This window comes from Pristiophorus japonicus, chromosome 16, assembly GCF_044704955.1.
Source record: "Pristiophorus japonicus isolate sPriJap1 chromosome 16, sPriJap1.hap1, whole genome shotgun sequence".
Classification (NCBI taxonomy): Eukaryota; Metazoa; Chordata; class Chondrichthyes; family Pristiophoridae; genus Pristiophorus; species Pristiophorus japonicus.
Window position 1 is genome coordinate 99,674,419 of NC_091992.1, and position 26,101 is coordinate 99,700,519.

The 26,101-nt window shown below is 43.7% G+C and overlaps 1 protein-coding gene across 1 annotated transcript in view; it reads right to left on the reverse strand.

The window, feature by feature from the left end:
* Positions 1 to 26,101, reverse strand: part of pik3r5 (phosphoinositide-3-kinase, regulatory subunit 5) — a 99,177-nt gene that overhangs the window by 43,181 nt on the left and 29,895 nt on the right. The window contains exons 5-10 of the mRNA XM_070857602.1: positions 25,630 to 25,768; positions 14,570 to 14,639; positions 10,927 to 11,101; positions 9,928 to 10,081; positions 2,381 to 2,464; positions 1,614 to 2,286 (exon numbers count right to left, since the gene is read on the reverse strand). Of these exons, the coding sequence (XP_070713703.1) occupies positions 1,614 to 2,286; positions 2,381 to 2,464; positions 9,928 to 10,081; positions 10,927 to 11,101; positions 14,570 to 14,639; positions 25,630 to 25,768 (1,295 nt within the window). The remainder of the gene's footprint in view (positions 1 to 1,613; positions 2,287 to 2,380; positions 2,465 to 9,927; positions 10,082 to 10,926; positions 11,102 to 14,569; positions 14,640 to 25,629; positions 25,769 to 26,101) is intronic.

A 26,101-nucleotide genomic window follows, 5' to 3' on the forward strand; every position in this document is an offset into this window, starting at 1 on the left:
TCCACAGAATCTTAACAAAGCAAAGCCTTGTATGACATATCACCTCGATGCACAGCCATTGTTTATTTTATTAATACTTCAGCTCCTTTCCTTGATGAATAAAACTCATATTTATTTTACTATTTGTTTTGTACTTGCCTCCATTTCTGTAACTAACTGTAAGATTATAGTCTTTTTGGTTATTAATACTTTTTATATATGTAGACAATCATAATTAGCTGACAAAGGGCAGATGAGAAAATAATGGCTAACTTGACTAAATAAAGAGCAAATATTTATAACAATACACTTATAACTGAACAATGGTGAATTGAAATATTGCAGCAGGGCCTTGGAAAAGGACTGGGAACTGCTCAAGTGTAGCAACTAGACTGATAACAACTTAGTGCCAGACAGATAGGGAAGGGACCTATATGTCAACCAATGATAGGTCCAGGGAAGCTCCACAGGTTAGAATTGAAAGTAACAGTATAAGAAGAGGACCCTTGCAATGCTCAAGTGTAGAAGGTTGGAGTAGAGTTCGGTAAATTCAGGGAGATGAGCCAGAGAGGACATGAGCCAGAGAGTGCATTCAACTCTTTCTTTTACCCAAGGCATAAAGGAGTTGTGTAACTATTCATCATACCTTATAAACTGTTACTTAAGATATAGTAATTGCATTGATCCTTGCTTGTACTGAATAAAGTTTAAATCTCTGCTACCAATACGGGTCAATGTCGAATCATTTGGAATAGTAGCAGTTCCAAAAAGGGGGATTCTCACTCTTGTGTCAGTGGGTAGCACACTCGCCTGAGTCAGAAGGTTGTGGGTTCAAATCCCACTCCAGGGACTTGAGCACGTAAAATCTAAGCTGACACTCCAGTGCAGTGCTGAGGGAGTGCTGCACTGTCGGAGGTGCCGTCTTTCGGATGAGACGTTAAACCGAGGCCCTGCCTGCTCTCTCAGGTGGACATATAAGATCTCATGGCATTATTTTGAAGAAGAGCAGTGTCCTGGCCAATATTTATCCTTCAATCAACATAACAAAAACAGTTTATCTGGTCATTATCACATTGGTGTTTGTGGGAGCTTGCTGTGCGCAATTTAGCTGCCATGTTTCCGACATTAGAACAGTGATGACACTTCAAATGTATTTCATTTGCTGTAAAGCGCTTTGAGACGTCCGGTGGTCGTGAAAGGCACTATATAAATCTAAGTCTTTCTTTATAGTATTTTGGTGCATCATGCATTTAAGACTAAATTTTAGGAACTGTATTTATAAATTTATTAATCAGCATTATACAGACAAAAGGATAAAAAGATTCCAGAATTTCTAATTTCAAGCAACATATGTCGGAAAGCACATGGTGAATGACAAGGTTAAAAAAAGGATCATTAAATATGCATCACTCATGCAATACAAGATACAGCAAAATAGATAGTCTGCTCCAAGTCTGTTCCTAGACTTTTAGAACCTCGGAGGAACATACTGCCCTGAAAAAAGAATTGTGAATTAATACAATCAATTATATTTTCAGATGGAAGGATTTGAATGTGGCACAGTATTCTCGTATACCATTAGAAACCAACACATTCCCTAAAAATGAATGACTGATGCTGTGAGCATCTTTTACCTGAGATTGCTGTAGGCTCTTGCGACTTTTCCTAGAATCCTGTCAGTACCAAATACAACAACTCGCAGTGTCATGGTTTTGCAGTCATCCTCAAAGCTGAGATATGGTCTCCGTTTGAAGCACGTGTTCTGTAGTAAATGTCGTTGGAAGTGATGGCTATAGGTTGCATACTGCGGCAGTGAGTTTGAGCGCCTGGATTTCATCGGAAGCCGACATTTCACTTCAGGGCAGCCCAAGCTTTCTGCTCGGCGGAGAGGTAAGGAATTGGATGACGAGGTATAGCTGCCCTTACTCAGGTTCGACAAGGATTTGTTTAAACCGTATTTTGGGTCCGCTTTGTGTGTAAAGCTATTCCTGGGTTTGAATAAGCTAGATATTTTCTGTGTCAATTTCCTTCCTACTGTATTGTGCTTTTCCTCTTTCTGGTCTGATGCCCCTGTTGTCTCAGATGAACTTTCATCTCCATCTTCTATATAACCACTGTCCATATAGTCCGAGAGATTTGAGACAAATGATTTCATGAAGTCTTTAGATGTTACAGATATTGTGGATATCACAGAATCTCGCTCAGTTCCAATTGCATCATCCTCTTCCTCCTCCAACTCCAACTCATCATTATCTTCGTCGTTCAAAGGAATCTCAGACTCTTTGATGAGAATCTCACGTAATACATCTAAAATAAAATGCCGATATCAGATTATATCATGGCAAGCTAATGCACTTGTAATTTTATTTGGTTCAAGACTATTACTTTGCTGAGGGCTTACCAAAATTATCCTTGTCCCAGTGGTAGCTATAGCAATTGGCAACTGGCAATGGAATTATATGCAGCTTAGCTATCTCGTCGCAGGCTATTGAACGTAACAAGAGGATATTAATCATTTTATTTCATATAATAAAAAGTGACAATTAAATGCTAAGTAGTTAAGTAATTCATGTTCTAAACAATACACATTTGCATAACGCGTTTTTTCATAAAGGCAATGCCACTTTAACATTGGAAGTTAAATAGAATCCCGAGGCGGAACTTTTCGAGATCTCACACCACTGGTGGTACCTCCAGTACGTTGGAGACTCATGGGTGCACAGCCTGGAATTGTCTTTCCACTATTGCCCAGGTGATTTTCACCGATCAAGCCCTGCCTGTAGGTGCAGTAATGCAGACTGAATGGAAAATCAACAGCAACAGTATATAATGCCTTTAACGTAGAAAAACATCACAGTCACATAATCAGACAAAAATTGCCACGAGCCAAAAAAAGAGATATTAGGATGGGCATCTAATAGCTTGGTGAAGGAGGTAGGTTTTAAGGAGGCCAAGTGCCCGTGGTTTCCCTGCAAGTCACTCGCCGTGAGTGAGGCTTTGCTGGTGATGTGGGGCTTAAAACGTTCGGCCTAACAATTACAGTCAGGTTCAGGGACTTTTGCCTCAAGATTGGGACTTAAGATTCAGCCCAGGCAGAGGACGGAAAGATATCCTCTCTCTAACAACTCTTAAACATTACAAATTAAATGACTTCTGTTCATTCTATTTTCGGCCCAAGTGATTTTCACTGATTAAACCCTGCTTGAAGGCATCGTATCACTATAAGAAGGTGCAGTAATATTGACTGTAAGGAATCAGAGGGAGCCACGTTAACTACCTTCCGTGGCGCTTTCACCAGGGAAAGGAGGGGGGGGGACGCTATCGCCTCCTGGGAAATTACCCCGGAGGTTTGGGAGGCTGCCGCACAAACAGCGATGATGTCAGTGGCATGCACGGTGACCCCTCACCGCCCCGTGGGGGAAGTTGCCCCTGCAGGTCACGAAGCTGGTGGACATCCGCTCTCAAGGCGCTCCTTAAAGGGGGGGGGAGGGGGGGGAGGAGCGCAGCATCCCAGCGCCCCAGGCCACTATCTTTTCTCATCGGCCGACTCTCAGGAATAACCATCGTGCAGCCCGGCACTCCATCCCAGTGGCGGCCACCAAAGGGCCTGCAGAGTGCACCGCGGCCCTCCTACGATGCGGAGTATCCGCATAACGTTGGACTCACCGCCGCAATAGCGCTCCAGGAACCGCCCACAGAGGACGTGGAGCGCCAGAGATACAGATTCGTTTCCTTTGAGGGGCGTGAGGTCCAATTCAGCGTCAGGGGCGGGACTTTCGGGACTGGCAATAAATATCCCGGCCCGGAAATTTACCGCCCCCAATCAGGGCACGGGGCAATTTCACCCCCAGAATCTCATGATTTTGTTGTGTTTCAATGGGGCATAAATTTGACTTTGTTATGCCCATTTTGAAGTCATAAGGTGGACACAAAATCCAATTTAGCAGGACAGAGGGCTGCACCTGACCTGCAGTGGTGTGCACCTTTTTAAAAAAAAAATTGGGCCTGGCGACTGCATATCATAAGCAAATGCCTCATTTTAATATTTAATATTGAAATGAGGCTCCTACACCCTTTCTCCATCCCACATTGATAAATTCAGTTAGATTAGTTGGAGTATGCACTACGCCAACTTCAACGAGTATTTGCAGATCTTGAGACCAGCCTTGAAGGGAACATTGGAGGCCCCTCCAAAATAGGCTCAAAGCTTTGTGAAATGTTGTTTGTTTAGTGGAGTCGGAGACAGCAGGAATGCTCCTCCTGTCTGCACAAACCAACTGCAGGCTGCAGCGGCCTATACACTCAACTCCCCTCATTATCCCCTCCTCCACCCCTGCACTCATCTGTAGGCCTCGGCACTGCCCAAATTTGGTTAGGCCTTGACCGACAAGCTGCGTCATGGCACCCACAATTAGCTGGAATTATGAAAATGAGGCCGGAGGACCAATTTAGTAGGAATTGCACCTGGCCTCAGGCACTGCCCAATTTTTACCCTATTGAAACTAGTTGTGTCAGCCGTAGCTCAGTGGGCAGCACTCTCGCCTCTGAGTCAAAAGGTTGTGGGTTCAAGTCCCACTCCAGGGACTTGAGCACAATAAAAAAAGCTAGGCTCACACTCCAGTGCAGTGCTGAGGGAGTGCTGCACTGTCGGAGGTGCGGTCTTCCAGATGAGACATTAAACCGAGGCCCCGTCTGCTCTCTCAGGTGGACATAAAATATTCCATGGCACTATTTTGAAGAACAGGGAAGTTATCCCTGGTGTTCTGGGCAATATTTCTCACTCAATCAACATGAAAAAAAAACAGATTATTGGGCCATTATCACATTGCTGTGTGTGTGAGTTTGCTGTGCGCAATTTGGCTGCCGCATTTCCCACATTACAACAGCGACCCATTCCAAAAGTACTTAATTGGCTGTAAAGTGCTTTGAGATGTCCAGTGGTCGTGAAAGGCGCTATATAAATCCAAGTCTTTTTTTAGATTTGAACTCTTCCGACAGCAGACGTTGGGTCCCAGCTGCAGAATGGTGGGAATCTCAGCAACTCAGCACCCCCTAGTGGCTGCTCAAAAAGTAACATTAGCAGGGGCAGTGGATTTGTTCATATTCATCAGTTGATAAAATCCTTGATAAAATGCAACATCCCACCGACACCTTGGAGTCCCTGGCCAAAGACCGCCCTAAGTGGAGGAAGAGCATCTAGGAGGGCGCTGAGCACCTCGAGTCTCGTCGCCGAGAGCATGCAGTAAAAATGGAGCGTGCGGTAAACCAGGCTCCCCACTCACCCTTTCCTTCAACGACTGTCTGTTCCACCTGTGACAGAGACTGTGGTTCCCATATTGGACTGTTCAGCCACCTGAGAACTCACTTTTAGAGTGGAAGCAAGGCTTCCTCGATTTCGAGGGACTGATAATGATGATGATGATTCATCAGTTAAAAATAAATGTGTTAGCTGCTCCATTAAGAGAGAAGATGAAGGGATTTTTTTTATGATCATATTAAATTTTCATATACTAATGGCCAATAGAGTAAATCTAAGGTCTTAATTTGAAGAGCTGAGACTTTCAAGTAATACAATACATTTGTTCACGCAGGTCTCAATCCTGCTTGTTATTACAGGATGCAAGAAAGCCTAGCTTATCAATTCCATGGAAATGAGTGTGTTGCAGAATGGCATTTTTTGTTAGTCAGACAAATCAATGCAACCTCAATGCAGTGAGTCAGGAAAAAAAACATCTTAGTGTATTGCAATAACATTGCATCCTAAAGTGTGACTGTATCTCAGACTCGAGAGAGAAGACTAATGCAGTCAGGCCACTGCTCCAGTTCATGATACCTAACACAATGCACAACATTCAAACGTATGCATTACAGCCTGATAATACTTCATTAATATTCAATCTACAATTAAAAAAAAATTAACTTTCCTTCTTACAATCCCCTGAAGCTTCAGTTAATTATCAATCTGCTTTTTAAGCAAGAAAGCTGCCCTACCCTTCTCTCCTGAAGATGCAAGCCCTTTCTGGACCATGGTTCCACAGTGGCTTGGTGTCCTCCACTACCCTACCTAAGAAGCAATTCTTCTTGGTTGAATCTAGGCAGTTGAGTGTTCACGAACTATTCAACTGATGGAGTATCACAGTTGAGGTTGATCCTCAGCTGTCATACACACGGGTACGTTCCAGAATTGGATCGTGATCAGGAGTGGGAATTCTGCCTTTATTTCCTGAGTCCCGGGGGGCACTGAAACCAATTGCAGAACCCTCGCTACCACCCTTGGTGGCTGAGAGCAGCTAACCCAGACAAGGGATCGAGCCTGAATAAATTTGTCGCCAGTGATCATTTTTAACTGAACAATCCTGTTATTAATTGGGATGCGCCTATTTGTACTAACTGAAATGCAGCCGTTTCTCTGATTGGCTCTCCAGACCTATTGCTGATTGGTCCCCTTGGAGGATAAGCCACACTCCGAAGTTCCCCTGGAACGTGTAACTGGAATCGTCCAGCCCAAGTTCTGAGTGAATTTCCAATTTGTAATTCGATCCATTTTGACTTCAGAAGTCACAGAGGATAGATCTCCCCAAAAGCCACCAAGTTCCAGCCGAAGTCCATTACCCCAGTGTAACTGCATCCCTCCCCCAGCTGAAGACCCTTACCCAAGCTTACACACCCGCCCTTGCCCCCCACCCCCCCCTCACAGATGGGGCATTGAGTGCGGATTGTTAACATGTTTATTGGGTATGAAGTGAATCGTTGGGGTGGATGAAATCCAGAAGACACGACATTGTCACTCTATTCACATCATACCCAATAAACATGTCGTGACTTCTGGATTTCATCCATTTCATCCACCCCAACGATGCCCTTGTAACACACACACCAAGCTTGCACGCACCAGGGGGTTGGAAGAAAGTGATCCCATCCTTCTTGCCCGATTTCCCATCTCTCTCCTCCGATCCCCCTCCCCGCCAGCTCGCTCTCTCTTCCCCCCCACCCCAAGCTCGCTCTCTCTCTTCCCCCCCCACCCGCTCTCTCTCTCTCTCTTCCCCCCCCCACCCGCTCTCTCTCTCTCTCTTCCCCCCCCACCCGCTCTCTCTCTCTCTCCCCCCCCCCCCTCTCTCTCTCTCTCTCCCCCCCCCACCCCTCTCTCTCTCTCTCTCTCCCCCCCCACCCCTCTCTCTCTCCCCCCCCACCCCTCTCTCTCTCTCTCTCTCTCTCTCTCTCTCTCTCTCTCTCCCCCCCACTCCTCTCTCTCTCTTCCCCTCCCCTCCCTCTCTCTCTCTTCCCCCCCCCCACTCCTCTCTCTCTCTTCTCCCCCCCACTCCTCTCTCTCTCTTCCCCCCACTCCTCTCTCTTCTCTTCCCCCCCACTCCTCTCTCTCTCTTTCCCCCCACTCCTCTCTCTCTCTTCCCCCCCCACTCCTCTCTCTCTCTTCCCCCCCACTCCTCTCTCTCTCTTCCCCCCCCCACTCTCTCTCTCTCTTCCCCCCCCACTCCTCTCTCTCTCTTCCCCCCCACTCCTCTCTCTCTCTCTCCCCCCCCCACTCCTCTCTCTCTCTCTCCCCCCCCCACTCCTCTCTCTCTCTTCCCCCCCCACTCCTCTCTCTCTTCCCCCCCTCCCACTCCTCTCTCTCTTCCCCCTCCCACTCCTCCCTCTCTTCCCCCCCACACTCCTCTCTCTCTCTCTCTCTCTCTTCCCCCCCACCCTCTCTCTCTTCCCCCCCCCCACCTCTCTCTCTCTCTTCCCCCTCACCCCTCTCTCTCTCTTCTCTCCCCCCCCCATAAGTTCGCTCTCTCTCTGCCCACCCCCCCAAGCTCTCTCTCTCTTCCCCCCCCCTCCCCCCCCCAAAGCGCTCTCTCTGCGGCGCTGCCCCCCCCCACCCCCCCAAAGCTCTCTCTAAGACTCAGCGCCCACTCGGGGCTCAGCGGATGCGTTCGGCTGCTGCTGGATGGATCGGAGGCAACGTGGTGTTGGAAACATGTGCAGAAAAGGGTTAATGAAACTGCGCTGGGGGGGGGGGGGGGGGGGGGCGGGGCACGGGCGCAGTGTCGGTGATATTTGTCTTAACTCTTGCTTCTGCGCATACATCAGGAGACGCATGCGCAGAAGCAAGAGTTAGGACAAATATCACCGACTCCGCTCCCCCTCCCCCTCCAGCGCAATTCCCACTAACCACTGACTGGGGTAAGGCACATCGGCTGGCCCTTGCTGTCTTCTGGGGAGCTCTGTCCTCTGTCGCTTCAGGAAGTCAAAGTGGATCGAGTTACAATCTGCAAAGTCAGTGAGACCTTGGGATGGGCGGTTCCAGTTACACATTCTGGTGAAACTTCACGGTGTGGCTTATCCTCCAAGGGGACCAATCAGAAATAAAGCACATTGGCCATTTTTGCAGTACAAGCAAGCCGTCCTTATTAATTCCGTGCAGTATAATATCTCACCAGAATTAATTGCAATCCTGAGAAGACATGAGAATCATTAACGCCACACTTATGTGAACATCACATTACATTGATGTTAGCTGCAGGCCTAGCACAGAAACTCACTAGAGAAAAGGTCAACGTTTCTGAAATAACTAAAAAAAGTTATTTTTATCCCGTGCATACTAAAATCACAACAGCACGTAAGTTTAGAATTAGTGGTGATCTGATTGTGGTTTACAAGATAATGAAAGGAATAGATTGTGTTCCAGCTGTCAGTTTGTTTCAATAGGTTAGGGAGGACCAGAGGTCACAAATGTAAGTTGTGCAAGGCCAGATCTAGGCTAGATGTGAGGAGGTAGAGGACCTGTGCAACAGGTTGCTGTCTCATGCGGTGGATGCTGATGGGTTGAATTCCTTCAAGCAAGAGCTGGACCAGTTTCTGGCTGGGGCGGAGATCACCTTTTACAGGAGGTAGATACTGCAGGGAATTCCGGACCAGAGTGATCTCCTGGACTAGTTTCGATTGCCTAGAAGGGTCAGAGAAGAATTTCCCAGAATGTTTTATTCCCCAAATTGGCCTGGGTTTTTTTGCCTCTCCCAGGAGATAATATAACAATATAAGAATTGAGAGCAGGAGTAGGCCATTTGGCCCCTCAAGCCTGCTCCACCATTCAATACGATCATGGCTGATCTTCTACCTCAACTCCACTTTCCTGCACTTTCCCCATATGGTTTCAGGTAGGGTGGAGTGTATATGTTGTCATATACAAAGGTATCAGAATTGTGTGGGACAGACTCAATGGACCAGATGGTCTTTACCCGTCCGTCATTGTTCATATGTTCGTATAATTGGGTGACCACTGGTCAATACCAGGAAACAATTAGATTAGAAAGTGAAGCCCAGCAGAAACATGAAATGAAAAGAAATGTATTCAAGGAATTGGAAGGCCGTAATCTGATTCTGGTGATTCAAACAATAGTTAGAGCGTTCTCAGATTTGGTTTTTTTTTCCATTAAATCATCTGAACTATTACATTTCACAGCCTTGTAACTGCTTCCATTATCGTTAACGAATCAGTGCAGATCTGATGAGTTCTCACACAAACATGGGCAAATCATAGCAAAGTACATCTGATGGAAAAGGCACAGCTAATGCTGGAAGTACAATACAGATCCAGGAATACCGGAAAAACACCGTTTAATGTTTGATGCTAGTCTAGATTTTTTGATCAGTGTTATTCAGATGCCGTTGCTCACCTTTTTATTTTAAACAAATTAATGCACCTGGTAAAATAATACCAATCAGAAAATCTTAGGCTCTTTAGTCAGAACCTTTTTTCTTTTCCGACGCTGACAGTCCTATGTAATTCCTGCAACTTTAGTTTTATCTTTCGCAGTATTAACATTCACAGCGTTTCTTCTGATCTCTATTTAAAATGGGTTTGGAGCATCAAAGAAAGAAAAAAGAAAGACTTGCATTTATATAGCGACAAACACGAATAACTCCTGGTAATAGTGCAACATACAGTACCTGGTTTTAGGAGAAGCCCAAATCTTTCTTTTATCTCCTGTAATTTGTTTACTAAATATTCTCTGGCTTTGGCAACATCCTTCACAGCGGCTGCGATCTCCATAACATCAGAACAGCTTGAGAAAATGTCCGAGAGTTCTTCTGCCGTTTTGGACTAAAGAAAAGCACAACAAGTTTATGTAGAATTTTAATTATTAACAGTCATTTTAAGCAGCGAGAGCCATTGAATTACATAATTAAAATTAATCACCTGTCTGTTTGGGTGGATATAAAGGAGCCTGTGGCACTGTTCAAAAAGAAACAGGTGAGTTCTCCCGATGTTTTGGCCAACGTTTATCCCTCAACCAACATCACCAAAACAGATTATCTGGTCACCTACCTCATTACTGTGTGTGAGATCATGCTATGTGCAAATTGGCTACCACATGGCTTACAAAACGAACAGCGACTACACTTCAAAGAGTAATCAGTGCGCCGTGAAGCACTTTGGGATGTCTTGAGGATGTAAAAGGTGCTATATAAATGCACTTTAGTACTTTCCTTTAAAACTTACAAATTTTCTGTGACCCTTAAACAGTCAGACCATCAATGGCACCAAGGCAAAAACTGCACCCTCAAATTTGTGGCTATTAGGACTGAGTGACTTTTGTTCCAGGTATTATTGTACATCTTTCTTTTATTAACATGCGACAGTCAATATCCACCACTAAAGAACCACACAGGTTGTGTCACAAACAGTATGTCTGACTGTTTTTTTTGATCAAGTCTTTTGATTTGATTTATTATAACTACGTTCTTTTTGGTTTGACATTAATATAACCCTGCCTCGTATCATTCTCTGACTGAATGCAGTACTAATTGAGGTACTGTGATTATATTTGGTGGAAAAACAATAGACACAGAAATTCTGCTGTAGTCCTCAAGGGTTTTAATATAATCACTGCAATCTCATCATGGAATCATCGCACATTTATTAACATTAGCTGGGAGGTCCTTTACCTCAAGGGCATTTTGAATGCCATTCAAATTGTACTTGGCTCCAAAAACTGTCTGATACATGTGCTTAACCAGGGTGATGTGAGATGCTCCCAGGGACTGCTTGTTGCTGCTCATCTTCTCGGCAACTGATATAAACTCATTGGATACTTCAGAGGAATTGAGTAAAAGTACTGTTCTGGAAGAGGGAGAAAAAGCAAAAAAAAACACGTGTTAGGTCCTGGGTGCAAACTCTATTGTTGCTACAGTAAAATGCTTGGAGAACAAATTCAGGCAAGTGTGCTTCATTTCTGGCAATATATCTAATGTCACCACATGATTTTTCATGGGAGCAGGTAACACAAAGTCCAGACCTCATGTCTATGGATTGGGTGTCATAATGGGTGAGCATTCTGTCATTTCAGCTCTAAAATATTGCTTCAAATCCAGCTTAGACTCTTCACTCGCTGCTGGCTGTAAATTGTCACTTAATTTGGGCAGTCTTAATCCAGGTGAATATATACCACAACTTGACCCCGAATTGTCATACTCCGGAAATGGACAAGCTCAGACCAAGAAGGAGTTAAAACACAATGGGCTAGAAATTCCCCAACCTTGCACCCGGTTTTTCGGCGATATTTCAGCATTTTGGGTGATAAACGGCGAACTGCAAAATTTTGAGAAGTCTTGCGCAGGCATTTTTTAAGTTGCTGGGGAACGGACCACCAGCATGCAAGACTCGAAATAGCGCTTTCCCCAAAAATTTGGCTCGCAGCACACCCGCAGATAGGATGAAAAATAACGCCCGGGAAAAACCTGCATTGCAGCCCTTGCAAGTATGAAGGTATGAAGACCTACAAAAAAGGTAAGTTAAAGTTTTTATTTAAAATTTTCTTTTCAATGATTTAGCAGATAAAGGTTTTGTGAATGTTTTTTGAATGTTTTTTGCAATTTTTTGTTGTTTTTCCCCCCTCCCGAAGCCCCTCTCGCAGCACTACCGGCCTTGGGCTAAAGCTGCCGAAACTCACTGTTTGCGCTGCGAATCCTTGTGCAATGACGACTTTACCGAGACTTAAAGGCCGAAATTTAGACCTAAAAACGGTAGTGCAACGAAAACGGTAATTTTGGCGTAAAACTATTGTTTTTGCCGACAACCGAAAATCTAGCCCCAAAAGTAATTAATTGGCTGTAAAGCGTTTGAGACGTCTCGTGGTCATGAAAGGTGCTATATAAATGCAAGTCTTTCTTTTCTTTCTTTCATACAAGGATATATATCTATTACCAGGAGGTGGCAGACTTGACAACAGTTTCCAATGTATATATGTATATATGCACATATATATTGGTCCTAAAATTTTACAAGAGTTCCACCGGTTTCCCATCATACCAATGACTAACCCCCAAGGGAAGGGACTCGAGGAGTCCCCTTAGTGCCTTGTGAGAGGCAGAACTTACGTCACCTTTTGGTTATGGGCCAGGGACTTGAGCACAACAAAATCTAGGCTGATACTCCAGTGAAGTGCTGAGGGAGTGCTGCACTGTCGGAGATGCCGTCTTTTGGATAAGACGTTAAACCGAGGTCCTGTCTGCTCTCTCAAGTGGATGCAAAAGATCCCATTGCATTATTTCGAAGAAGAGCAGGGGAGTTATCCCCGGTGTCCTGGCCAATATTTATTCCTCTATCAATATAACAAAAAAAAACAGATTATCTGGTGATTATCACATTGCTGTTTGTGGGAGCTTGCTTGTGCGCAAATTGGCTGCTGCGTTTCCTACATTACAACAGTGACTACACTTCAAAAATACCTCATTGGCTGTAAAGCACTTTGAGACATCCGGTAGTCGTGAAAGGTGCTATATATATCCAAGTCTTTCTTTTACAGTGCAACGGAAGGGCAGGGAGCAGACCCAAAGGTAGCGTCTCCCTAAGCAAATTCCAGCAAGGTCACGCTGCAGAACATCTTTGGATGCAATACGGGTGAGGCCAACAATGTCGCGACCCAAGGAATTTCAGGCCCACCGTTATTCAATGAATGAACATTTAACACCTGACTTTGTGGATTGAAACATTTCGGAAACAATTAAACTGGCACAATTCACGCTCATCAAAGAACGTTGCTGTCCTTCGGATGTTAAATCAAAATGTCTGCCTGTTCCCGTGGGTCAGGCGATAGTAAAGAGAACAGGGAGATCTCCTAGTGACCTGGTCAACAATCCTGACTTGCCTTGTAGTGTCAAAAACAGGTGAAGTGCTCATTCATCTCATTTCTGTTTGCAGGACATTGTTGTGCACAAATTCATCTACATAACAACAATGGCTGCATTTCATTACAAGTGATTATATGTGAAGTGCTTTGGGCTATTTAGCATCCTACGGTACTATACAAATTTAGGTTCATCTCTCTTTCTAAATACATGCAATACAAGTAGGAAAAGTGCTTTATTATCAAGCAGATCCACTCATAAATTAACATGTAAACTACCTCCAGGACCTTTTAATGCACACTTTTGGTACACAGCTTGCAAATCACACTATATTCCGTCAATATAGAAATCTGCAGGATATTGTACCATGCCGTGCTTTATCATTTGCCGTGAATATAGGTGATCATTATCTGAATTAATGGCAAAATAGGAACATTTCAACTGCATGCATTGTTGCAATTTTTTTCAAAAGCAGTTGTGCACTGGATAGGCTGGTCACACGTGTGATAAGCAGTGCTGACAGATCCTCTCTCTGTCAGCAGTGGCTCAGTGGGTAGCGCACTTGCCTCCAAGTCAGAAAGTTGTGGGTTCAAATCCCACTTGAGCACAGAAATCTTGGCTGACACTCCAGTGCAGTGCCGAGGGAGCGCTGCACTGTCGGAGATGCCATCTTTTGGATGAGATGTTAAACCAGGCCCCGTCTGCCCGCTCAGGGGAACATAAAAGATCCCATGACACTATATCGAAGAAGTGCAGGGGAGTTATCCTTGGTGTCCTGGCCAATATTAATCCCTCAATCAACATAACAAAAAACATTATAACATTGCTGCTTGTGGGAGCTTGCTGTGCACAAATTGGCTGCTGCATTTCCTACATTACAACAGTGTCTGCACTCTAAAAGTACTTCATTGGCTGTAAAGCACTTTGAGACATCTGGTGGTCATGAAAGGTTCTTTCTTTTTACATTGGTTGGCATACAGGGTGCATCACCAAATTGACTCTGATGGTTGCTGGGAACACAGAAAGAGCTGGAAATAGTGTGCTGGGGCAACTGTGGGTAAGTTAAATAACTCCGTAGCCTAATATATGCTTCTAGTTTATTAAGTATAGTTAATCCTTGCATACAAGGGATAGCCTTCCAATCAACAATGCTGCTGGAGAGAGAGAGAGAGAGAGAGAGAGAGTTGCGGAGGCAGGAGAAATGACAAGAATTCCGTGCTTATTTTCGGACTGATACAAAATGGTGAAATATCGCGGCAACAGTTTTACTATTGGTGTGAAGGGGCCTGGCTTTGGCCATTGTTACAATCAGCCCATTAAACAGCTCCTTCTTTCCACCTCAAAATTACTTTCAATTGACAGGGCTGAGAATAAGTAATGACTTAGTCAGTTCGATACCATTTCATCCAAAGTGTAACATATACATAGACACAGAGTACTTCTCAATTCATTTGGTCCTTACATTGTTTTGTTTTGAAAATTTTTGGTAGTTAATCCTTGTTCTGCTCTCACCAATCTCTGGAACGAGATTCCTGCAAGGTGAAACAACCTGTTAGTACAAGTCACATTTACAACAACAACTTGTATTTATACGGATGCGACTATTTGTACTAACTGAAATGTGGCCGTTTCTCTGATTGGTCCCCTTGGAGGATATGCCACACCCTGAAGTTCCCCTGGAATGTGTAACTGGAACCGCCCAGCCCAAGTTCTGAATGAATTTCCAATTTGTAATTCGATCCATTTTGACTTCAGAAGCCACAGAGGGTAGATCTCCCAAAAGTTCCAGCCGAAGTCCCTTACCCCAGTGCGAGTGCATCCCTCCGCGAGCTGAAGACTCTTACCCAAGCGGAAGACCTTACCAACACCACCCCCCACCCCTCCCCAATAGATGGGGCATTGCGTGCGGATTGTTAACATGTTTATTGGGTATGAAGTGAATAGTGACAGTGTGGTGACTTCTGGATTTCATACACCCCAAGACACGCACAGAGCTTGCACGAACCAGGGGGTTGGAAGAACGTGATCCGTCTTCTGAGTTCCCTCTCTCCCCCCCGATCCCCCCACCACACCTGTGTCTCTTTCTTTCCTCCACCCCCCACCACACTCTCTCTCTCTCTCTCTTCTCCCGTCACCCCACCCCCCAAGCACTCGGGGCCCGCTCGGTGCTGTGGGAGGCTCAGCGGATGCATTCGGCTGATCAGTGGAGGCAATGTGGTGTTGGACGCATGCGCAGAAAAGGATTAGTAGGAATTGCTCTATTGCAGAGTCAGTGATATTTGTTGGGAGACGCATGCACAGAAGGGAGACTTAGTACAAATAGTTATTGCTTATTTATATAGCGTCTTTACTGTAGTAAAACGTTTCAAGGCGCTCCACAAGGCCAATTAATCCTTCAAACTGCAACAGTTGTCAATTAGAAAGAAAACAATAATTTGAAGCATCACATGCTGCAATTCAATCTGAAGTATGAATTCAGGGAACCAATTCTTAATGAACTATTAAAAATAACGGCTAATCCATTTATATCTTCCTTTATATTTTACTTAGAACAACAAAAATAATTCCAAGCACATTTCTAGAACAGCCACAGAATTTTGAATTAGTCCTTTTGGATTTTATTGAACTAACACGTTTCATTACATTAGAAGCCATGCTACATAGGGCACTTTTAGCCTACAGTTAGTAAGACTCCTGCATCAGTGGTCATTCAACCAGAAACGCACGATTTGACTGAATGGGATTTCCCCTGCATGCAATGATTAGACCAGTGGAGAGCACCAGAATGTGAGCCAATGAAGCAGTTTCTGTCTACTGATGGCCGAAATGATCAATGCGTTATGAAGACTTTGTTGAAACTAGAAAAACTGGAAACCCCCCCGAAATTTTGAGTCCTGCTGTTCAAAAACACCAATCTTGTTTAAATTAGTCATTTTTAACTTGTTTATCAGTACACTACTAATAATAATGCCCATTCGCAGAAACATGCTCCTTGTGAAACTCTATAGATGCCTCAGTCTATAGTCTTTTATCAAATCTCACCACTTAAATGGGAAATAGTCGAGAATTCATGACGTGAAAGCGAGAAATTTCCAGGAGTAGTCTCCTGTTTTGAGCTTCATTGTGTTTGATAAACATATCGACCTTAAAAATGGGTTTGTGGAAATTTTAAATGGTGGGTTATCACAGAGGAATTATTTTTGTGATTAGAGTTGCAATTTGTAATCAACATTTTTGATTTTCAAGCCATCAATTCTTGGTTGGATGTTTATTTCAGCAAAAATACAAGACAGCAGGAGTTTAAAATCAGCAATCCAATGTGGGGTATTCGAAATGTCGTCTTCTTCTGAGGCAGTCCCCCGGAGTCGAGGATGACTTGCTTCCACACTAAAATGAGTTGTAAGGTGATTGATGAGACTAATGTGGGCCAGGTCCCGAACTTCATTCTAAAGGGTGCGTGAATTCTTTTAACGTGGTGTGGCAATAAAATTACATGAATGAAAATATAGAAAGCAATGCAATTAACATGGAGTTACCATGGATGATTACCGGGGTAACGGGAAATGAGAAACAATTTAAAACTGGCCAATATATCCGAGGCAACTTGAAATTCTCTAATCTGGGCTCCGTTCTATGATCAATAACTATTTAAATATTGCAGGGATACATACTTTCTCTGGACAGCAATTGCACTGTTTCTCAATGTAAAAGAGTGAAAATACACAGTCAAGTGCACGTGCTCTGCACCTCAGTCATGTGAAAATTGGGACATGTGTCAAACCTCATGGGACCATCACCCGGGGGTTCCTCATTTATTTGCAAAAGCCGATGGAGATTTCTCAAATTTCAAATAGCATCAACATCACCAATACTTATTGATCGCAAAAACAAAACATTCAATGAACTGGTCTTTGTTACCTAACCATCTACCTCGCAAACAGAAGGCATCGACTGCGCACAATACAGCTTAAATAGAAACATAGAAACATAGAAAATAGGTGCAGAAGGCCATTCGGCCCTTCGAGCCTGCACCGCCATTCAATGAGTTCATGGCTGAACATGTATCTTTAGTACCCCATTCCTGCTTTCTCGCCATACCCCTTGATCCCCCTAGTAGTAAGGACTACATCTAACTCCTTTTTGAATATATTTATAGTGAATTGGCCTCAACAACTTTCTGTGGTAGAGAATTCCATAGGTTCACCACTCTGGGTGAAGAAGTTTCTCCTCATCTCAGTCCTAAATGGCTTACCCCTTATCCTTAGACTGTGACCCCTGGTTTTGGGCTTCCCTAACATTGGGAACATTCTTCCTGCATCTAACCTGTCTAAACCCATCAGAATTTTAAACGTTTCTATGAGATAGAAACATAGAAATTAGGTGCAGGAGTAGGCCATTCAGCCCTTCTAGCCTGCACCGCCATTCAATGAGTTCATGGCTGAACATGCAACTTCAGTACCCCATTCATGCTTTCTCACCATACCCCTTGATCCCCTTAGTAGTAAGGACTACATCTAACTCTTTTTTGAATATATTTAGTGAATTGGCCTCAACAACTTTCTTTGGTAGAGAATTCCACAGGTTCACCACTCTCTGGGTGAAGAAGTTCCTTCTCATCTCAGTCCTAAATGGCTCACCCTTATCCTTAGACTGTGACCCCTGGTTCTGGATTTCCCCAACATTGGGAACATTCTTCCTGCATCTAACCTGTCTAAACCCATCAGAATTTTAAACATTTCTATGAGGTCCCCTCTCATTCTTCTGAACTCCAGTGAATACAAGCCCAGTTGATCCAGTCTTTCTTGATAGGTCAGTCCCGCCATCTCGGGAATCAGTCTGGTGAACCTTCGCTGCACTCCCTCTTCGCTGCAAGAATGTCCTTCCTCAAGTTAGGAGACCAAAACTGTACACAATACTCCAGGTGTGGCCTCACCAATGCCCTGTACAACTGTAGCAACACCTCCCTGCCCCTGTACTCAAATCCCCTCGCTATGAAGGCCAACATGCCATTTGCTTTCTTAACCGCCTGCTGTACCTGCATGCCAACCTTCAATGACTGATGTACCATGACACCCAGGTCTCGTTGCACCTCCCCTTTTCCTAATCTGTCACCATTCAGATAATAGTCTGTCTCTCTGTTTTTACCACCAAAGTGGATAACCTCACATTTATCCACATTATACTTCATCTGCCATGCATTTGCCCACTCACCTAACCTATCCAAGTCGCTCTGCAGCCTCATAGCATCCTCCTCGCAGCTCACACTGCCACCTAACTTAGTGTCATCCGCAAATTTGGAGATACTACATTTAATCCCCTCGTCTAAATCATTAATGTACAGTGTAAACAGCTGGGGCCCCAGCACAGAACCTTGCGGTACCCCACTAGTCACTGCCTGCCATTCTGAAAAGTCCCCATTTACTCCTACTCTTTGCTTCCTGTCTGACAACCAGTTCTCAATCCATGTCAGCACACTACCCCCAATCCCATGTGCTTTAACTTTGCACGTTAATCTTTTGTGTGGGACCTTGTCGAAAGCCTTCTGAAAGTCCAAATATACCACATCAACTGGTTCTCCCTTGTCCACTCTACTGGAAACATCTTCAAAAAATTCGAGAAGATTTGTCAAGCATGATTTCCCTTTCACAAATCCATGTTGACTTGGACCTATCATGGACAAAACAGAAGCAAATTTTTCTGATGCCTGGAATATTCAAAATAGTAGAAAAAAAGAGGCACTCCAAATTCCCCTAAAAAGTATATTATTGCCTGTCCATTGACAAAGATTGTCTACGCACTCCGATTGCTATTGCTGGGAAACTTTCACTTCTGCTTCCTATTTTAAATATTTAAATTAGATCTCTTAAATTACTCTTTTTGATAAAACAGATACATATTGAAGAATGGGCCACAGCTTCTTGGAAAACATTCTAGTTGGGTTCACCTACAATTCAGAGTACAATATTTTTACACTTACACAATGAAGTACATTAAAATGGATTCTGATGAACCTGCCAAGGGATCTAGAATCCAAACCATAAGGATATGTAGGGCTCTTGGTCAAATTGTATTTTTGTTTCCATTAGTTCATCTAACTTACAAATTCAACAGTAGGAAGACTTCAGGTGATTCATGATCACTGTAACAGAGGGAAATAAACGATGCATTTTGTGCTCATCATAATCATGATCTAAGCTATTTATTAGCACACATGCCACATCTGAGAGCATGAACGTTCTATATTAGTGAATGGCTGGGACCATTGCATTAACTCAAAGGAGATGGAATGGGATAGTTCGAGGCTATCTGTTGCTAACATCCAAACAGGAAACAAAGCCTTGTTCATTGACCAAGACCTTTAGAAAACAAGAATACTGAGAGATCTACAAGCAGTAGTAAAACTAGGCTAATGTGAATTTGCAGGAGGTACAACAGCTGATACGCGAGGGACATTCAGAAGGGCCAGATCTTGTGCTTAAACCTGCGCCTGTTTTAAACATAGAAACATAGAAACATAGAAACATAGAAACATAGAAACATAGAAACTAGGCCCAGCTAAGAGGTGGGCCTGTATGTGGAGTTTCACAGGTCAGGCAAATGTCTTGGGTGAAGAAAACCGAGTACACCCTTTTCCTCTGAAGCAGAACAGTGAGTTGAAAAGGGGACCTGGCCCAGGTAGAATTGAATCAAAGATTGGCAGGTAAAACAGTAAATGAGCAATGGGAGGCCTTTCAAGAGGAGATAGTTCAGGTACAGACTAGACACATCCCATGAGAGGGAAAGGAAGTGCATCCAAAACTGGAGCTCCCTGGATAACGAAAGATATAGGGCTCAATTTTGGAGCACCCCTTTTCTCGGCGCACTTACCGGAGATGCGGTGCTTTTCTCCGTTGATAAGTGCAGCGAAAAAAAATCGCTCTCCACTTTGGCCGCTGTCCGGCCTCTCCCCGGTCGTCGCGCAGCGTGGCCAGTCGAGTTGGGGGTGGAGCCATCGTCTTGCGCTGAAAACAGTGCCGGGATGTCTGCGCGTGCGCATTGGAGTCGGGTCGCGATGTCCACGCATGCGCAGTAGCGCCGAAATTTGGCAATCGGTCATTTTTAAAAAGAATCGTCGCTGCTTGTGTTTTGCTGTCCAGTGAGTTTGCTTCCTGCAGCCTGTGTGTACTCCGATGTCGGCAGTTCCCACCCTTATCCCTGGTCGAGTGGTCTCCCGGTCGTCCCTGCCGATCCCTGGCCGAGTGGTCTCCCGGTCGTCCCGCCCCTATCCCTGGCCAAGTGGTTTCCCGGTTCGTCCCGCACTTATCCCAGGCCGAGTGGCCTCCCGCACTGACCGGCCCGCAGTTCAAGTAGCTGCTTGTGTTTTGCCCTTGCTGCAGCCTGTTGCAGCCTGTCCGGTGAGTTTTCTTCCTGCAGCCTGTGTGTGCCTTCCTGGGCCGAGTTTTCAGATGAAGGTAGGACTTAGTTCTATTTTTTAATTTCTTCTTGGATACTTGTTACTTTTTGTGCTTTGTAAGTCTTGGTGCAAGGTCCTCTCCCCTTCCATTCCTGCCCCTATCCCAGGTCACGGCCTCCGATGTACCTACCTGCACTGATTTCTTATCTCTCCGCAAGGGTTTTCTGAAGTGGCCACATACGCTGGCCTAAGTAGATTTGGAGTAACTATTAGCTGGCCAAAGTGGCCTAAATGGGAAGAACTGGCGTAGGTGGCTGGTAACGCCCCCTTTTGAGAAAACAAACTAAACAAAAAAAATCCTAACTAACTCACTTCCACTGGCGCAAATTGAATGTGCAAAATGGGGATTTTTAAGATACTCCTGAAAAATCAAGTTGCTCCAAAAAAAAACGGAGCAACTCCTGGCCAAAATTGAGCCCATAGAGATTAAAATGAAACAGAAAAAGGAGGCTTATGATAAATGTCAGGTTCATAATTCAGTTGAATAGACAAAGTATAGGGAGAACGGAAAAGGAAATAAGAGGAGCAAAGAAAGTGTATGAGAATAGATTACCACCTTTAATGTTACCACACACACTAACATTAAAGGGAACTCAAAAGTCTTTTACAAACATAAATATTAAAAAAGGGTAGTCAAAGGCAGGGTGGGGCCAATTAGGGACCAAAAGGGAGATCTTCTTGTGGAGGCAGAGGGCATCACAGAAGGTATTAAATCAGTACTTTGCATCTGCATTCACTAAAGAAGATACTGTCAATGTCACAGTAAAGGAGGCGAGAGTAGAGAAATTGGATGGGATAAAATAGATAGAGAGAAGGTACTTAAAATGTTGGCAATGCTCAAAGTAGAAAGTCACCCAGTCTGGATGGGGTGCATTCTCGTTGCTGAAGGAAGTAAGGGTGGAAATTGCGGAGGCTCTGGGCACATACCTCTTCAGATATGGAAGTGGTGCCAGAGGTCTAGAGGATTGCAAATGTTACTCCCTAATCAAAAAAGGAGTGTGTGATAAACCCAGCAATTACAGCCCAGTCAGCCTAATGTCACTAGTGGGACATTAATCAGGGACAAAATTAATCGGCACTTGGGAAAATATGGGTTAATAAATGAAAGCCAGCATGGATTTGTTAAGGCAAATCATGTTTGACTAAGTTGACTGAGTTCTTTGGAAGTAACAGAGAGAGTGGATGAGGGTAGTGTGTGTGGTTGATGTGATGTATATGTACTTTCAAATGGCATTTGATAAAGTACCACATAGTAGACATGTGAGCAAAATTGAAGCCTTATAGGGATTAAAGGGGGAGTGGCTGCATGGATACAAAATTGGCAAAGGAACAGAGTATTGGTGGATGGTGGTTTTTCAGACTGGAGGGAAATGTGCAGTGGTGTCCCCCAGGGGTTGGTATTAGGACCGTTGGTCTGTTTGATATACATTAATGATCTGGACTTGGGTATACAGGTCATCATTTCAAAGTTTGCAGATGATACAAAACTTGCAAATGTGCAAACAGTGAGAACAGTAACAGACTTCAGTGGGACAGACAGACTGGTGAAATGGGCAGACACATGGCAGATCAGATTTAACGCAGAGAAGTGTGAAGTGATTCGTTTTGGTAGGAAGAATGACACGAGGCAATATAAACTAAATGGCACAATTTTAAAGAGGATGCAGGACCGGAGAGAGCTGGGAGTGTACGCTCACAAATCTTTGAAGGTGGCAGGCCAAGTTGAGACGGCTGTTAAAAAAGGCATACGGGATCCTCGGCTTTATAAATAAAGGCATAGAGTACCAAAAGCCAGGATGTAATGCTACACCTTTATAAGACATTTGTTAGACCCCAGTTGGAGTATTGTTGCCAATTCTGGGCATCACACTTTAGGAAGGATGGCAAGACGTTGGAGAAGGTGCAGAGGAGATTTACCAGGAATGAAAGACTTCAGTTATGTGGAAAGACAAGAGGAACTGGGGTTGTTCTCCTTAGAGCAGAGAAGATTAGGGGTAGATTTAATAGAGGTGTTCAAAATCTTGAAGAGCTTTGATAGATTAATTAAGGAGGAACAGTTTCCAATGGTTGAAGGATTCATGAAAGGGAAATCATGTTTAACTTATTTACTGGAATTCTTTGAGGCTATAACGAGCATGGTGGATAGAGGTGTACCGATGGATGTGGTGTATTTAGATTTCCAAAAGGCATTCGATAAGGTGCCACACAAAAGGTTACTGCAGAAGATAGAGGTACGCGGAGTCAGAGGAAATGTATTAGCATGGATAGAGAATTGGCTGGCGAACAGAAAGCAGAGAGTCAGGATAAATGGGTCCTTTTCGGGTTGGAAATCAGTGGTTAGTGGTGTGCCACAGGGATCAGTGCTGGGACCACAACTGTTTACAATATACATAGATGACCTGGAAGAGGGGACAGAGTGTAGTGTAACAAAATTTGCAGATGACACAAAGATTAGTGGGAAAGCGCGTTGTGTAGAGGACACAGAGAGGCTGCAAAGAGATTTAGATAGGTTAAGTGAATGGGCTAAGGTTTGGCATATGGAATACAATGTCGGAAAGTGTGAGGTCATCCACCTTGGGAAAAAAAAACAGTAAAAGGGAATATTATTTGAATGGGGAGAAATTACAACATGCTGAGGTGCAGAGGGACCTGGGGGTCCTTGTGCATGAATCCCAAAAAGTTAGTTTGCAGGTGCAGCAGGTAATCAGGAAGGCGAATGGAATGTTGGCCTTCCTTGCGAGAAGGATGGAGTACAAAAGCAGGGAGGTCCTGCTGCAACTGTATAGGGTATTGGTAAGGCTGCACCTGGAGTACTGCGTGCAGTTTTGGTCACCTTACTTAAGGAAGGATATATTGGCTTTGGAAGGGGTACAGAGACGATTCACTAAGCTGATTCCGGAGATGAGGGGGTTACCTTATGATGATAGATTGAGTAGACTGGGTCTTTACTCGTTGGAGTTCAGAAGGATGAGGGATGATCTTATAGAAACATTTAAAATAATGAAAGGGATAGACAAGATAGAGGCAGAGAGGTTGTTTCCACTGGTCGGGGAAACTAGAACTAGGGGGCACAGCCTCAAAATACGGGGGAGCCAATTTAAAACCGAGTTGAGAAGGAATTTCTTCTCCCAGAGGGTTGTGAATCTGTGGAATTCTCTGCCCAAGGAAGCAGTTGAGGCTAGCTCATTGAATGTATTCAAGTCACAGATAGATAGATTTTTAACCAATCAGGAAATTAAGGGTTACGGGGAGCGGGCGGGTAAGTGGAGCTGAGTCCACGGCCAGATCAGCCAGGATCTTATTGAATGGCGGAGCAGGCTCGAGGGGCCAAATGGCCTACTCCTGTTCCTAATTCTTATGTTCTTATGTTCTAAGTGACTGTATCCAGAGGACGTAGATTTAAGGTAATTGGCAAAAGAACCAGAGGCGACACGAGGAAACATTTTTTTTTACAGAACAAGTTATGATGATCTGGAATGCACTACCCGATAGGGTGGTGGAAACAGATTCAATAATAACTTTCAAAAGGGAATTGTGTAAACACTTGAAAAGGCAACATTTGCAGGACTATGGTGAATGAGCAGCGGACTGGGACTAAATGGATCGCTCTTTCAAAGAGCCGGCACAGGCACGATGGGCCAAATAGTCTCCTTCTATGCTGCATCATTGTATGACAATGATCCTTGGAAGGTTTATCTGTGTTTACTCACTTCACTTACAGGAGCTAAATCAATTGGGTTTAATATGTGACAGTGCAAATTGTAGCTGGTACATGGTCAGTTGGATGACGTGAATGGCAGAGTATGCCTTTTACTCATTCCCATTTTATGTTTTGTTCAGTCATAATATTGGCAAGCACAAAAAATAATTCAACTATTGAAGAAATTGGGGAGAACTAAAAATAATTGATACAATTCAATTTAACTAAACCACATAGGTAGCATATAGCATGCATGTAAAAAAATAACCGCAAGCATTTACTATATTTACACAGGATGGTTTGTATTTTTCTGAGACCACAGACTTCTGAATTGAGAAACAGAGACATTTAAATGAGCTGATATAAATATCCAACAATAAATATCTGAGTCACCAGAACAAGTGAACCAATTCGTACAAATACCAAGTTCCAATAAAAATATGAAAACTCTTGGTTTGATCTTAAAAGCTCACTTGTGACGGAGGCACTTTCCATTTTCCAGGCAAATGGATGTTACATAAGGGAAACGAAAACAGAAATAAATAACTCCAGACATCCCGGTGGAACTCAAGCCCTCGGCCTTCTTAATCATTGCACAGTGTCAGAGTTGACACACTTCAGGAAATATAAGGAGATTGTGAAGCCAACCCCAAGAAAATGTCCTGTTTTGTTTCTTCAATATTATCTGGACTTTTACACAATACTATTCCACATAAAACATGAAAATGGGATAATATGCTAATCTTTACTAATATATGGTCTAACATTTGATTTGTAAATGAAATATTTTTTGCTCTCATTTAAGAAGCATTTGACAGGTATAATGCTTTTTTAAGTGTTAGCTGTGGCTCAGTGGGTGGCACCCTTGCCTCCGAGTCAGAAGGTTGTGGGTTCAAGTCCCACTCCAGAGACTTGAGCACAAAGATCTAGGCTGACACTCCAGAGCATTACAGAGGGAGCGCTACACTGTCGGAGGTGCCATCTTTCGGATGAGACATTAAACCGAGGCCCCATCCGCTCTCTCAGGTGGACATAAAAGATCCCATTACACTATTTCGAAGAAGAGCTGGGGAGTTATCCCCGGTGTCCTGGCCAATATTTATCCCTCGACCAACATAACAAAAACAGATTATCTGGTCATTATCACATTGCTGTTTGTGGGAGCTTGCTGTGTGCAAATTGGCTGTCGTGTTTCCCACATTACAACAGTGACTAGACTCCAAAAATGTTTCATTGGCTGCAAAATGCTTTGGGATGTCCAGTGGTCGTGAAAGGCGCTACATAAATGCAAGTCTTTTCTTTCTTAGAAAAGTATATTATTTGATGAATGGAATTACAGGTCCATGGTTTGATGGTAAACTATTCTTACCTGGTGTCTTCATTTCATCTTGGATAAATGTCAGAAGGTCCTTGCAAATGTTACAATAAGGTATAGGCCATGTTAGAAGATTGTGGTAGATGCTGTATGCATTTTTGAGCAGGTTACATTCTGGAGGAAAATACGGAGTCTGCAAACCACCAGAGAGCAGATTAAGTAAATGTGCAAAGACTGTAAAATACTATATCAAGACAACAACTCTTTGAAGGAATTACATTTAATTAAAAAAATCTCTTAATTTCCTAAACATTTTCGAACATTTTTTTTTATATCAACTGAGAGGCTTCTTCCAATAACACTCAGTAACTGCCCACTCGAAGATGTTTATGAATCTGGGACAGAATTCTTCAGTTGTTGTTCTCAGTAGACAACAACAACTTATTGCATTTATATAGCACTTCAATGTAGAAAGACATGCCAAGGGCAATTCACACTTGTGTGAAGAAAAAACAGAGTCTGAGGC